The 14,278-nt window shown below is 41.2% G+C and overlaps 2 protein-coding genes across 2 annotated transcripts; one reads left to right on the top strand and one right to left on the bottom strand.

Moving 5' to 3' along the window:
- Positions 1-1,950: 1,950 nt before the first annotated feature.
- LOC121298215 (iroquois-class homeodomain protein IRX-1-like) lies at positions 1,951-3,650 on the top strand. The gene is made up of 2 exons (XM_041225185.1): positions 1,951-2,309; positions 2,563-3,650. The coding sequence occupies exons 1-2, from the start codon at positions 2,037-2,039 to the stop codon at positions 3,397-3,399; spliced, it is 1,110 nt and encodes a 369-aa protein (XP_041081119.1). The 5' UTR covers positions 1,951-2,036; the 3' UTR covers positions 3,400-3,650.
- A 1,762-nt stretch (positions 3,651-5,412) lies between these two features.
- Positions 5,413-6,890, bottom strand: irx7 (iroquois homeobox 7). The gene is made up of 2 exons (XM_041225145.1): positions 6,662-6,890; positions 5,413-6,407 (listed from the first exon to the last, which is right to left on the bottom strand). Exons 1-2 carry the CDS (start codon positions 6,872-6,874, stop codon positions 5,571-5,573), a joined length of 1,050 nt encoding a protein of 349 aa, XP_041081079.1. The 5' UTR covers positions 6,875-6,890; the 3' UTR covers positions 5,413-5,570.
- Between the last annotated feature and the right edge of the window lie 7,388 nt (positions 6,891-14,278).

Genomic DNA, 14,278 nt, shown 5'->3' with positions numbered 1-14,278 from the left:
TAGTAGCAGTAGTTTGATGAGCGGTACAGTGCTCAGAATGTATGCATTCCATCTACATAATTCTACACAATTATTTGTATTGCCTTGTTCTCTGTAACTCGATCAATAGCATTGGGCTGTGTGGAAATAAGCAGATGTCCATATAGTCCTTACATTCGATTTGATTTGATGAATCAGTTATAATGCAGATGTATAATCTGATAGCGCTGTCCGATGGCTGTGGAGGAGTCCAGACTCCCTGTTCTTCGCAGCCTCTCAGTGTTTAAGATTGATGCAGCTCTCTCCCGATTCGTTTAATATGACTGGAGGGTGACAGAGCAGCGAATGGTGATTAGGGTGTTAATTTACTCAGCGGTTATTCGATAATGATTGTCGCTTTCAGAATGAATGGGCCGTGCATCGCACGTGTCTGGAATGGCGTGGTATTGAGGTCCCTCTACAGTTTGATTTTAAAGCAGCAGCGTCGAAGCCTGTTGGAGGTTGGAGAGCTGAAATCAGTTCTAGCACGCATTGAAATTGAGTTCTAGCACGCATTGAAATGAGCAGTGCCAGCGGCGACTCAAGAGGCGCTTTGTTTTAGTCGCTAGTCAATTTGATCGCCCTGTATTAACGATGTAGAAGTAAGATAATCAACTCACAAACGGAATGGCAAGGCTGTCGTGGTCAACGTCATTGTATAGACAGCGTTGTGCATTTCAATAGACCGTCATCGATGCAAAACGACTGCTTTCAGATCCCGTCGTTCGATTTACATGGGTATGACAAATCTGTTTGAGAAGCGGTCAATGCGCACAGTGCAACTCAAATTCACGGCTATTTTAAACGATGTAGATGTGTTTCACATGTAACTTCAGGCCTGAATGTATTTGATCACAATAACATTCTTCTTCTTCTTCTTCTTCTTCTTCTTCTTCTTCTTCTTCTTCTTCTTCTTCTTCGGTATATTATCAGTTTCTGATGAAGGACCTTTTCGAACTTGTTATCGTTGATTTGGTATCGCAGTATTTATCTGAAAGGACTCAATAAAAAACGGAACACGTTGGATCCTGTTGTCATGTATTGCCTTAAAACCTTAATACATACAGAGTTATACATAGTTATGACAAAGCAATCAACCAAGCACGTATACCTGTATATAACAGTAAATACAGATCGGCTATACAATATAAAAAGCAACATATCTTTGGAAGATTCTGCCAGCCAGACAAATGATCAAGGCTCAGTTTAATTTCACGGTTTGCCACACAAGTCATTAAGAGTAAAAAGAACACCTTAGCTCCTGTAGCGTTTCTAAATACAGATGGACACCTGATAAAGGGAAGAAAGAACAAAACAAAACAAAAAAAAAAACATTACGATATTTAAAATTGGAATTAACATTTTAACATGATTAAAACGCTGCAATCAAACTGCAGCTCGGAGCTGAACGGCAGGGCATTTTATATCAGAAACGTGTGCAAAATACAATGAAATTAGACAGGTTTGTTTCTTAAAACCTAATTTCAGATCTGCCTAGACAACGGGGGAAAACACCTTTTAAATGGGACAGTGATCATTTACTCACGACTATTCAAGCCCTGTTAGATGCCGTTGCCTCGGGCATCTTCGCAGACAAACTGATTCAAGTGTTGCTGAATCGTTTTCCAGGAGAATGCATTTGCCTAATCACTTCACATTTCACCACATCGAGCTGCTCAAACATGCCTTCAAATGGAAATGCTCGACAATGAACTGAAATGGCCACTCTAACGCGCATAATTGCAATGACCACCGAATGCTATTCTTCATTAAATCAATGCTGATTCACCCTACCAATGTGCATATCAGATTAATACCATGTTCAATAAAATGGGTTGATTTTCAAAACTGTTAGCGATGTCTTGTCAATCACATTGTTTATGTGTTTGCCTTAAGAAGTACAACTTACACATGTACAGACTGTCTCTTTGAAGGTGTACCAGTTTCCAAGTAGAGCCTTTGGACATGACGTGTCAATCACTGTGGATAAACGCGCCTCTTCTGTCACAGCTCGCTATATGAAGGGCGGCTCCAGCTCAGGCAGCGTCATTGGAATTTGGAGTCTCGAGTGTTCCAAGATGCCTGCGTCACAGATTGGATTTGGAGATTTCTTTATTGGGAAAAACATCAACATGCAGCATGGATATCAGACTATGGTTTTGGGGCGCCCATCTGGGGTCCCCCCTGTTCTTGGTCACCCTGCAGTAGCTGGAGCACCCCGGTCCTATTCTGGGATGCAGGGCTATAGTTTCATCCCCTGTCTGCATCTGGGGCACAATATGAGACTAATGGTACGTATGGTTTAATAGGCATAGTCTTTATCTGTATCCATATACTTTAAATTGTTTTGTGATATTTTATACTGGGGTGTTGGAAATTACGTTTCTGTCATGTAGTTTTAAATTAAATTCTGGAGTTTAGTCGTTGCCCAATTACGCAATACCAACAGTCAATATTTGCTAAGTCAGCTCCCTTTATCAATCTCTTCTGGAGTTATAATTGTTCAATAGTTAATTAAATATCTTTTTTTCTTGTTCCTTGCAGAGTCCCTATCAGCTGAAGTCAGCGTCTCCCTACCATCAGGCTCTCCTCGGCCAAGGGGCACCCTTCTACTCGCACTACCGAGCCCTGGCAGCTGAGGACCGGGGTAGGGCGGGCAAAGCGGCCGCCCGAGAGAGCACCGGGGCGCTCAAGGCCTGGCTCAGCGAGCACCTGAAGAACCCATACCCGACCAAGGGCGAGAAGGTGATGCTGGCCATTGTCACCAAGATGAGCCTCACGCAGGTCTCCACCTGGTTCGCCAACGCCAGGAGGCGACTGAAGAAGGAAAACAAAGTGAGCTGGGTGTGCAAGAGCAAAACCGACGAGGAGAGTGAGAGCGAGGAAGAGGAGGCTGGAGAGAAAAGAGAGCGTGAGGAGGAAGAGGAGGAGGAAGACATTGATTTACAGACTGTGGATGAGAATGAGAAAGAAGGATCTGGGTCTGAGGGTTCCGACCAGGAGCCCACCAGGACTCCAGACAGGCTCAGTCCATCGGCTCCAGGGGACGGGCTAAAGGAATCAGAAAGAGATGTAGTTCTAGGGAACAACAGCGAGAGTGAAAATAAGAGGGTCACACGCTTGGGTGATTCTACAAAACCCGAACTAGGAGCTAAAGAGAATACAGCGCCACAGAAACCCAAAATATGGTCCTTGGTCGAAACAGCAACCTCGGGCACTGGGCACAGTGCAGTGCAGAAAAGATCCGCTCATCATATCAACAGCCAGGACACTGGCGGCTTGTGGGCGGATTTGACTGTCAGGAATGGACAGTATGTTCCTCTGTATTTGCCAGCACACTGCTCCCATAGACACGATTTGTCTTGTAGTATACGAAAGTAAACTGCAACCATTCCAGGAAAGGCGTCTTCTTGTAAAGTGCACTTAATTTATAAAGCTTCTCCTAGGGTAATGTTATTTCAAAGTGGAAGTTTTGTAATTAGCAAGTATTTAAAGATCACAATGTGAATGCTTTGTAATATGAAACCGAAGTAAAGTCTGTTACCCTATTTCCATTCTGGCAGATACTTTTGCACGTCCTGTAAATATCCGCTGAGTTACACAAATGTTAAAATTGTTTATTTTGTGCAATAAAATCCTATAAATTAAAATAAATAAATAAAAGGCTGTGTCGTGTTGTATAACCTATACCATGAAGTACAGAAAACGAGCGCTAGTGCGGAGAAGCAACGGGTTTTCAAGCACTACAGTGCGGTGACACAGAGGTTTTGTCCAGGGATGCTCCTGCGGTTTTGTTAATGGTACCCGATTACTTGCAGAGTAGCGCATTAGTTATAGTAGTTACCTCTAGTCTGTTTTTTTATAAACACACACACACACACACACACACTGACACACACACACTGACACACACACACACACACACACACGTATTAATAGTTCCATTTAATGGCATACAAACACGTGTGTTCTGGTTTTAAATGTGCAATTCACAGCAGTCAGGCACTTGTTTTACGGGTTCTTTTTAGTATTTATAGTTGAAGAGCTTATCAATAACGGGGGTAGACGTGTAGACCTTATCAATAAGTAATAGGCATGCATTGGATTGCTGAGAAATGTATGGCTACTTACTGATGTGATTATTATACAGTTCATCCACGCGTCGTACGATATAAATCGGAGACACATCGACTGCATTGGTGAAACATTTCTATGTATTTGTATTTCTACAGAATAGTTTCAACACTGATGTCATATTTCTAAAATGTGTTGAATCTCAATCCAGTGCATTACATAACTGCTGTCTGTACCGCTGCGAAGCGTGCAAGACTTGATTATTATTATTATTATTATTATTATTATTATTATTATTATTATTATTATTATTATTATTATTATTATTTTATGCTGCAGTTTTTTTTGTGTAATATGTCTTTTGATTCTGCAATATCCACTGGTAAAATAAACTCGCTGCTGGGTGTGGCACTCCGTGTATGCGTGATGTCATATTTCAGAGCGATAGAATCAGGGTTACGCTTGGTCACCCAGGACTCATTAGTAATATGATGCGTGAATAACTTGTAAAACTCTTAACTTTAAGAAGACAAAGGCAAGACCACACTATGTGAGCTCTTGGAGTGCTCAAGGCACAAGTCCGACAGTTATCTTATCGATATTCATGTTTCCAATCTGTTAATGGTACTTTTGTCTTCAATATTGAGTTATCATTTTATCGATATCTTCCAATACATAGGCCTACGATGACGTTTATTTAAAAGACAACAGCCGTAAAATATTAAAACATTTCTGGAGACTTGTTATCGGAATGTGCCGGCGGTTTGTACTCGTTTTTAAATCTGAATTACTTGTTAGAAAGTTCAAACGAAGTTTGAGTTGTTTTCTGCAACGCGCAGGAACGCTGTTTGTTCAACCACTGTAATCAGTTACACAGGTACATCTCTTCTAATGCCAACTTTTGATAAATTGTGCACATTTAGTAATAATGAACTAGAAACGGCGTTTTATTATAGCACAAGTTATTGTAAAAATGAAGAAAAAAAGCCAATTTTGATTGTTGTATTTACCTTATTTTTACCATTTAAATTCTTAATAAAACTAAGTAGAATTGTATAGAGTGCATTTTAAAAGTAAAAAAAAAAAAGAAAGTAGCGTGATAGTCTGCCGTGTGAATTGATAACGGTTCAGTTTGCCGTGTGAATTGATAACGGTTCAGTTTGCCATGTGAATTCATAACGGTTCAGTTTGCCATGTGAATTCATAACGGTTCAGTTTGTTGCAAAACTTACTGCTAACCAATACAGACACAATACCCAAAACGTTTCTGTTTAGAGATTTCAAAGCATTTATTGCATAAATATTATACAATTAGGGTATTTAAAAAAAACGATTTATTATTTACATCATGTACAAAAATACATAGTATATTAAAACAAAAATGAGAAGCTAATGCGATGACTTTTACAATGAGAACAGCAACTTTGAATAGTAAATGAAGTGCACTTATAGATGGCTGTGGTCCGGCAGTTTACATACTAACAGTTCATACCACTAGGAAGGGTTTGTCTATGGGTGCAGTGTGCTGGCAAATACAGAGGAACATACTGTCCATTCCTGACAGTCAAATCCGCCCACAAGCCGCCAGTGTCCTGGCTGTTGATATGATGAGCGGGTCTTTTCTGCACTGCACTGTGCCCAGTGCCCGAGGTTGCTGTTTCGACCAAGGACCATATTTTGGGTTTCTGTGGCGCTGTATTCTCTTTAGCTCCTAGTTCGGGTTTTGTAGAATCACCCAAGCGTGTGACCCTCTTATTTTTACTCTCGCTGTTGTTCCCTAGAACTACATCTCTTTCTGATTCCTTTAGCCCATCCCCTGGAGCCGCTGGACTGAGCCTGTCTGGAGTCCTAGTGGGCTCCTGGTCGGAACCCTCAGACCCAGATCCTTCTTTCTCATTCTCATCCACAGTCTGTAAATCAATGTCTTCCTCCTCCTCTTCCTCCTCACGCTCTCTTTTCTCTCCAGCCTCCTCTTCCTCGCTCTCACTCTCCTCGTCGGTTTTGCTCTTGCACACCCAGCTCACTTTGTTTTCCTTCTTCAGTCGCCTCCTGGCGTTGGCGAACCAGGTGGAGACCTGCGTGAGGCTCATCTTGGTGACAATGGCCAGCATCACCTTCTCGCCCTTGGTCGGGTATGGGTTCTTCAGGTGCTCGCTGAGCCAGGCCTTGAGCGCCCCGGTGCTCTCTCGGGCGGCCGCTTTGCCCGCCCTACCCGGGTCCTCAGCTGCCAGGGCTCGGTAGGGCGAGTAGAAGGGTGCCCCTTGGCCGAGGAGAGCCTGATGGTAGGGAGACGCTGACTTCAGCTGATAGGGACTCTGCAAGGAACAAGAAAAAAATATATTTAATTAACTATTGAACAATTATAACTCCAGAAGAGAATAGATAAAGGGAGCTGACTTAGCAAATATCGACTGTTGGTATTGCGTAATTGGGCAACGACTAAACTCCAGAATTTAATTTAAAACTACATGACAGAAACCTAATTTCCAACACCCCAGTATAAAATATCACAAAACACTTTAAAGTATATGGCTACAGATAAAGACTATGCCTATTAAACCATACGTACCATTAGTCTCATATTGTGCCCCAGATGCAGATAGGGGATGAAACTATAGCCCTGCATCCCAGAATAGGACCGGGGTGCTCCAGCTACTGCAGGGTGACCAGGAACAGGGGGGACCCCAGATGGGCGCCCCAAAACCATAGTCTGATATCCATGATGCATGTTGATGTTTTTCCCAATAAAGAAATCTCCAAATCCAATCTGTGACGCAGGCATCTTGGAACACTCGAGACTCCAGATTCCAATGACGCTGCCTGAGCTGGAGCCGCCCTTCATATAGCGAGCTGTGGCGGAGGGCGTGCTTATCCACAGAGATTGACAGCTCGTTACTAAGGCGCTGTAGCTCATTAATCCCTTCAAAGAGACACAAATGTCTACTCTTGTTTTAGTTGAATCCATTACAGTACAATAAGATTTCATCTTTATATAAATTAATACGCCGGAAATTACAGGAGCTGTAACAAAGGGTTAAAAAAAAAAACCCAAAAAACTTTGAATGTGATAGATCTTGTTTGATGTGGCATTTGAAAAGTGTTTTGTACTGTAGGACAATTGTTTTATGTTCACTAAAAAATGAGTATTTAGGAGTGTGAAGTCCATTCAAAGCCAGAGTTAAAATTCTGTGTGCTGGAGTGTCATTAAACGCTAAATCAGATTCAGAGAAGTTGCGAAAATTACTGTGGTTGGATTTACAATACATATCGGGCCACTGTTAAGAGTTTTGATGGTGTGTGTGTGTGTGTGTGTGTGTGTGCGTATGTGTGTGTGTTTCATAGGTTTTACTAGTTTTAGCCGTTGTTTGTTCAAGCATCTGAAATGTTTTATCATAAATCTGGCTCCAGTCTATATGTGTGAAAGGTTAACGCCCATTTATACTACAGAACACTTATACTCAAACAATAAAAACCAGAATCGTTTTTTTTTCTTCTTCCTCGATTGGCTGTTTATTGTGTATAATATTAGGCTTCATACTTTCATAGACATTCTGATTATCTGCCATAACACATAACATTTTATATTGTAAAACCAAATACAGTATTGCAAATAAGCCCAAACATAAGTCATGTCTATCTATAATTGTTTGGAAATATGTTTCAGTCTCCACCAAATTGAGTATTACAACATGCAAAGTATATAAAAGGCATTTCAAATTCAAGTTGTAAACACTCCTTTTAAATTTCTGCGCCAAAATTATTTTTCACGAATTTTCAAGAGGTCATAATAAATTGACACATTGATCGGGTTTGCTTTTCACAAAGAAGGTCTGAAACCGAAAACCGAGCTATGAAATGAAAGAGGACTGTTCTCGGTGAAGGAATGACCGGAACCCCGGTATAATAGATGCGTTTATCAAGCTGGACAAATCAATCGACGTGATCTGATGACTTCAGTTACATAAAGAACGCAAGTCAAGGTAATTAGGAACAATACAACCCATTTCAAATGAAGGGGTTATTTATAGAGACTCAGGTGCTAATCATATTCAATTGATTAGCTATAAACCTCACTGATCTGCTTGTTCGTTGTTAAGCTACTCTACATTAATATCACCAATATGAGCGATTGTAATTGATGAGGTGTTAGCAGAAACATGGGCTGCTTGATCTGGGACTAAAGGTTTGAAGTTAAGGGTGAATGTCTGTAATACACTATTAAATATAACACAGGAACACCCTGGATTGCACTGTTAGATATATCACAGGAACACGCTGGATTGCACTGTTAGATATATCACGGAACACGCTGGATTGCACTATTAGATATATCACAGGAACACGCTGGATTGCACTGTTAGATATATCACAGGAACACGCTGGATTGCACTGTTAGATATATCACAGGAACACCCTGGATTGCACTGTTAGATATATCACAGGAACACGCTGGATTGCACTGTTAGATATATCACAGGAACACGCTGGATTGCACTGTTAGATATATCACAGGAACACGCTGGATTGCACTGTTAGATATATCACAGGAACACGCTGGATTGCACTGTTAGATATATCACAGGAACACGCTGGATTGCACTGTTAGATATATCACAGGAACACGCTGGATTGCACTGTTAGATATATCACGGAACACGCTGGATTGCACTGTTAGATATATGACAGGAACACACTGGATTGCACTGTTAGATATATCACAGGAACACGCTGGATTGCACTGTTAGATATATCACAGGAACACGCTGGATTGCACTGTTAGATATATCACAGGAACACGCTGGATTGCACTGTTAGATATATCACAGGAACACACTGGATTGCACTGTTAGATATATCACAGGAACACGCTGGATTGCACTGTTAGATATATCACAGGAACACACTGGATAATGGTCCTTGGTGGTTTCAAAACTTTTCAAAACAATGTAATCAACCAATGCTAGATAGATTAAAAAACCTATTAGGACGTGTTGCATTTATTTGAAACGAATCCTTCTTGATCCTACGTTTCTTTTTGTAGATTTGCATTCTAGCCGGACTCGCATGCTTCTTTTGCTTTGTTTTCACGGGTTGATTTTTGTTATAATAACCCAACAGTATAAAGTACCGTGGTGCTGATTTTACCTGGCAGGTTCAAATGCAATGCACACTCCCAGGAAACCCGTAAACCGATCGGCTTCAGAGCAGCAAGGTTGCTCCAACGTTTTAAAGACCTGTCGCTTACGGGCCCGCTTCAGATCAAGATTATAATCATTTCATTACATGACTGTGACTTCAATTAACCTTTGCAATTAACCAAACAACAAGCAAGCCCGCCCTGGAATCGCACTTTAAACGCGGCCATTGTGTTTCTCTCGAGTCTGCCACAGATCCCTCAATGTCTTATCATAAGAGAGACAGGAAGGTATTCCGTGGGATAACCCACCACTGACACCCACTAGCAATTGTCTGTTTAAGTAAATGCCAAGCAAGAGAACAACCTTGTTTAACGTCATTGTTTAAAAGATCTTTCTGCACAGTACTGGTGCAAAAGTATATTTGGAGAAACGCGCTGTGCTGTTTTCATCTACACTATTAATTAACAAATGGCTGACGTTTTCTTCGTGTAAAAAAATAAAATAAAAATCTGGCTATTTTAACCCTTCTTAAAAAAAAAAAGATTTAAGATGGATTTTGATAATTCTATATAAAGTTTGATAACGCTATAGGCCTGTATAAAGTTATCTATATTGATAAGTCTATATAAGTTTCCCGTAGCATTGGTTTGTTTAATTTTTAGACATGTTTCACAAAATAAATGTTTGCTAAATATTTAAATGATGTAATGCCAGCAGCTTGATGTTGTCATTTGTTTGTTTGATGTTGTCTAGTTTATTTTAAGGATAAGTTCATTTTAAAAAAGTCGATGAATAACAAATACTTGCCACTCACAAAAGAAAAAAATACATTTAGCATTAGCTGATAAAAAGGTTAATTACTGATAAGCTATTTACTGTATTATTACACAAATGCTGAAAACAAGCTAATAGAGACAACACAAGTAATTCTCTGTCTTTCATACAGACTTCACATTAAATTGAGTTTGGGCTGCCGGGCTGAAGGAGCGCAGCAGTCACTTTGTTCTCTGAAAGCGCTATTGCGTGTTTTTGTTAGCAATTGATTAAAGGGCTTACACCTTTTCTTAAAGAATATATGATCAATCACATCGATTAAGTATTCTTAGACCCACAATTGAATTACCAGAGTCGCTTATGTTTAATAATACAAATAAATAAACAAATAAATAAATAAATCATTAATAATAATAATAATAATAATAATAATAATAATAATAATAATAATCGTACGGTTGAATTCCAGCGCACAGTATTATTGTTGGTGGAAAATATACAATTTAAAGGACCCTGTATTATCTTGTGATCATTTTATATTTTTGTTCACAATCTCAAAAAACAAAATAAACAAACAAAAATCTTGAATAACATCCTCCTGCCCAGAAATCTGTAATATACTGTTTTCAAATACACACAGTTAAACTTTATGAATTAAACCCCAAACAGCAATCCGCGGATCAATCTGCATTCGTCACACTGAAGTATGTGTCTTCTTTTACATGCGGGGTTCGCTTTTGTTTTACTGTGTAGTGAAGTCTGTATTTGGGCGGGTGAAACTCAAGTCTCTCATAAGATCTGTCTCTAGTCCGGGTTCTCGAATCCCTCAGTCATTTGAGTGTCCGGCCTAATTACAATCGGCTGTGACCGATGTGCTATTCCACTGGGGCACAGTTTAACGCATTTGAGGTTACATGCAAGGTACATGTATATGCAATGCAGGTACTGCCTTGATAAAGGCGGAATCGAGTTGTATTTAGACACGCATGCGGAGAGGTGCAATAGGCTATATGTTTATAAAGAGCCTATGCATGCAGCATGCGTGTAACACTGCGCGATTATATTAGGAGAACACGTGTTTCTTTTCATAATCTCATCGGGTTAACTGCAGCAATCTTGCATTTAAAAAGCTATCGTGTTGATTAGGGTTATGAAGGTGTTAGCATGAGTTCCTTCTTACCCTGATAAGGCCATGTCTCAACGGGCCCAGCGACAGCTATTGCTGAAGTAGGCTTTCAATTCAATGTGAATGGTAATGTGCCAGTCGTTAATGACTAGATAATGGGCGTACTTGCGAGTTGCAATCCAATCTCATTATAAAATGTATCCTCCCCCCAGTGTTTAAATTTCACGAGTTCATTAATACGAATCCAGCGTGCCCTGTTTACAAGCCAGGGCAGGTGCCAGTTAAATGCGAGTAAACGTATTTAATGTTGTATGTTTGGTAGCGCGTTGTAGCAAGGCGTGTTTGCTGCGTTGCAGAGTGTATTTGCACCAAAACCAAAGTGCGTAAAGCAAAGTTCACTAACACGTGCTGATAACAATCAACAAATGTCAGAGATTTGAAAAAGAAAAACAGTCACCCCGTCATATAATACAATGGGAATGTATTCATTCTTTAAACAGGAATAACCACACAGAGGCGGGGTGTCCTAAGACCATTGAAAAATAACTTAGACACGAAGCAGAATAACGCGTTTCTTTCTGATTTTTACATATTTCGAGCTCAGAACAGGAGCTCTTTGAAGCTGCTCTGTTGGAAATAATGTCATAATCTAGCTGTCTGCATTCAAATAATACTAATTAATAAACGGATTGTAGCACAGTCATGAAGATAATCTGTGGCAATGCTTTTCCAAATGACTTTAACACAAACATTATAATACGTGCTCGCTTTTATTCTGGTGTCTTCATTAACAATGAGCACACCGTGTTGCCAATCGGGCTGTTGTCTCACAGTGCTCAAGCCAACCCAGAGCACTAGCAAAGCAGAGGCCGGCGGGGCAGATTTCCTCAGCTTGCGCGAAGGAGCTGACCCGAGGGGCTGGAGAGGTGTGCAGAGGGGAAGCGGGCGGTTGCAGAATGTTAACGATGAAACAAACAAACCGAGATACCATCTGTACTGTGTTTAGATGGTTCGCTTTCGAGTCTTCCCTCGCCTTCAGCAAAACACGGAACAATGCAGGTGTGCTTAACCTGTCGCTGGCGGCATGTCAAATCAGTGCGTCTGCGCTCATCCTCACCCTGCTGCCTGCGGAGAAACCTTGTTCTGGGATTATCACATGTTGTCTCAACAGTTTACCGACACCAGCTGCAGAGAAGTTTTGAAAACACTATAAGCAGCACTGGTTAATTAAACCCGAAATATCTACCCAGGTTTGCTAGAAGTGTCCTGCTTACGTGTCACCGTGTCTGTATGCGCTATTTCTGGGGGTACCTATAGGAGCCGTTTAATGTGTGAGGAATTGAGCCACAAGGCCAATTCAATTGATTTGAAGTGGCTTCAAATCTAACATGACATCCATCTGAATAATGAAAATAGGGTATACAAACAACACGCACACGTTCTAAAGCTGCCTGTACTAACACCCACACCAGGGCTGTATAGCCCCTGCTCCACACTAACCTTTATTAATCATCACATAGGTTCTTGTTAGTTAGATATAATAAACCTGCAGCTCTATCTGTGCCTTATCCTCAGGGTAAGTTCCTGATTGCTGCGTTATCCTTTTAGACAATTGCTAATAGTCTTAAGGAATCCACCGCTGCTCCTCAGTGAGTAAGAAACATGCTTGTCTGTGCACAGGCCGCTAGTAAAATTGCTACACCACACACTGCTAACCATCACCTGCAATAGCAACTACAATATATAAGTAGAAGTCTGCCCTTGTTTTATTGAGTGCATTTCTGCTGTTTGTTTTGTTATACCCTGTGATTACAGTGTCTCCAGGATTTAATTGATGTGAAGCCTCTGAAGGTGTTACTATTTTGTAGTGCAAGGCTGGCCTCACCAATGTGGTTTCAAGAATAGTTTACAAACACAAATCCGATGTGGTGAATTGGAAAGATGCATTTGATTATGCAACACCTCCCCCTGCTCTCAGCAGGGTGTGAAGATACACAAATTACAAACTCCAATCAAATGATGTAGGAAAACAGGATCTTACGTGCCATCATGCAACCCCCTACCCACCCATCCATCCATCCATCCATCCACCCGTCATTGCCTTTATCAGCCTCACTCTATCACTCTGGAATCTCTTACAGATTTAAGCATGTCTTTGTTAATGGCTTCATAATTGTAGCCCTTTAAACAGCCCTGACGGACAGTCCACTGCTGGGTGAGTGACAGGCCTCATTCGTTACCTACCGACAAGCTGCCCGACAGCTGGAGCTGGCGAATGTGTCCTGTTCCCACCCCCCACTGTTCAGGGGCTGCGTTTCCAAATGATGGGCTGCACTCTCCTTTGGGCTGGAGCACCTCGTTAGGTGAGACAAAGCAGCCAGCGCCACTCCCATATGAATGGGGCTGATTGATGGGGTTTGTACCGGGTGGCCTCTTCTTTGCGTATGCAATTCCCATTGACAAAGTGTGTCCCATTGCTTCTCCGTGCCTAGTGATGTAGGCAGTTCCAGGAGGCTGGAAAATGGGCCGATTGGAAGTTTAAAAAAGCACATTCTTTTCCTGCTGCTTGCTGTTACTGTGTTCTCTTCTTTGTATTCTATTGTGTCTACTGTAACCAGGGCTGATGTCTCATCTGTAACTGCTTGATTGCATTGAGGTGCACTGAGGGAAAGGGCTTGGCTAGGGTTATTTGAATATAAAAAGGTCTTTTTGTGAGCTGGACAAGAGGACAAGAGGACTGCAAAGCATCAACTGGAATTGAAGCCCTGGTTTCAGAAGGCCAGTGGTTCTCAACCCCGGTCCTGGGGTCCACCTGTGGCGGCTGGTTTTCATTCCAATTGATCTCTTAATTACTGACCCTTCCTTGAACTGGTCATTTGCTTAATTAGACCTTTTTAATTGTTTTCAGCTCGTAAACACTTGCACTTGCAAGTTAGCTATTACATTTTATCAGTAACTTGAACTGTGCAAGTGTTTAAGAGCTGAAAGCAGTTAAAAAGATCTAATTAAGCACATGATCAGTTCAAGGAAGGGTCTAGTTCAGTAATTGAGAGCTCGGCTGGAATGAAAACCAGCAGACCCAGGGGGACCCCAGGACTAGGGTTGAGAAGCATTGCTCTAGACCAGATCTCCTCCCAGACTTCTCCGA

This window comes from Polyodon spathula, chromosome 23 (genome assembly GCF_017654505.1).
Source record: "Polyodon spathula isolate WHYD16114869_AA chromosome 23, ASM1765450v1, whole genome shotgun sequence".
NCBI lineage: Eukaryota > Metazoa > Chordata > Actinopteri > Acipenseriformes > Polyodontidae > Polyodon > Polyodon spathula.
This window is presented reverse-complemented; position numbering and strand designations above follow the sequence as displayed.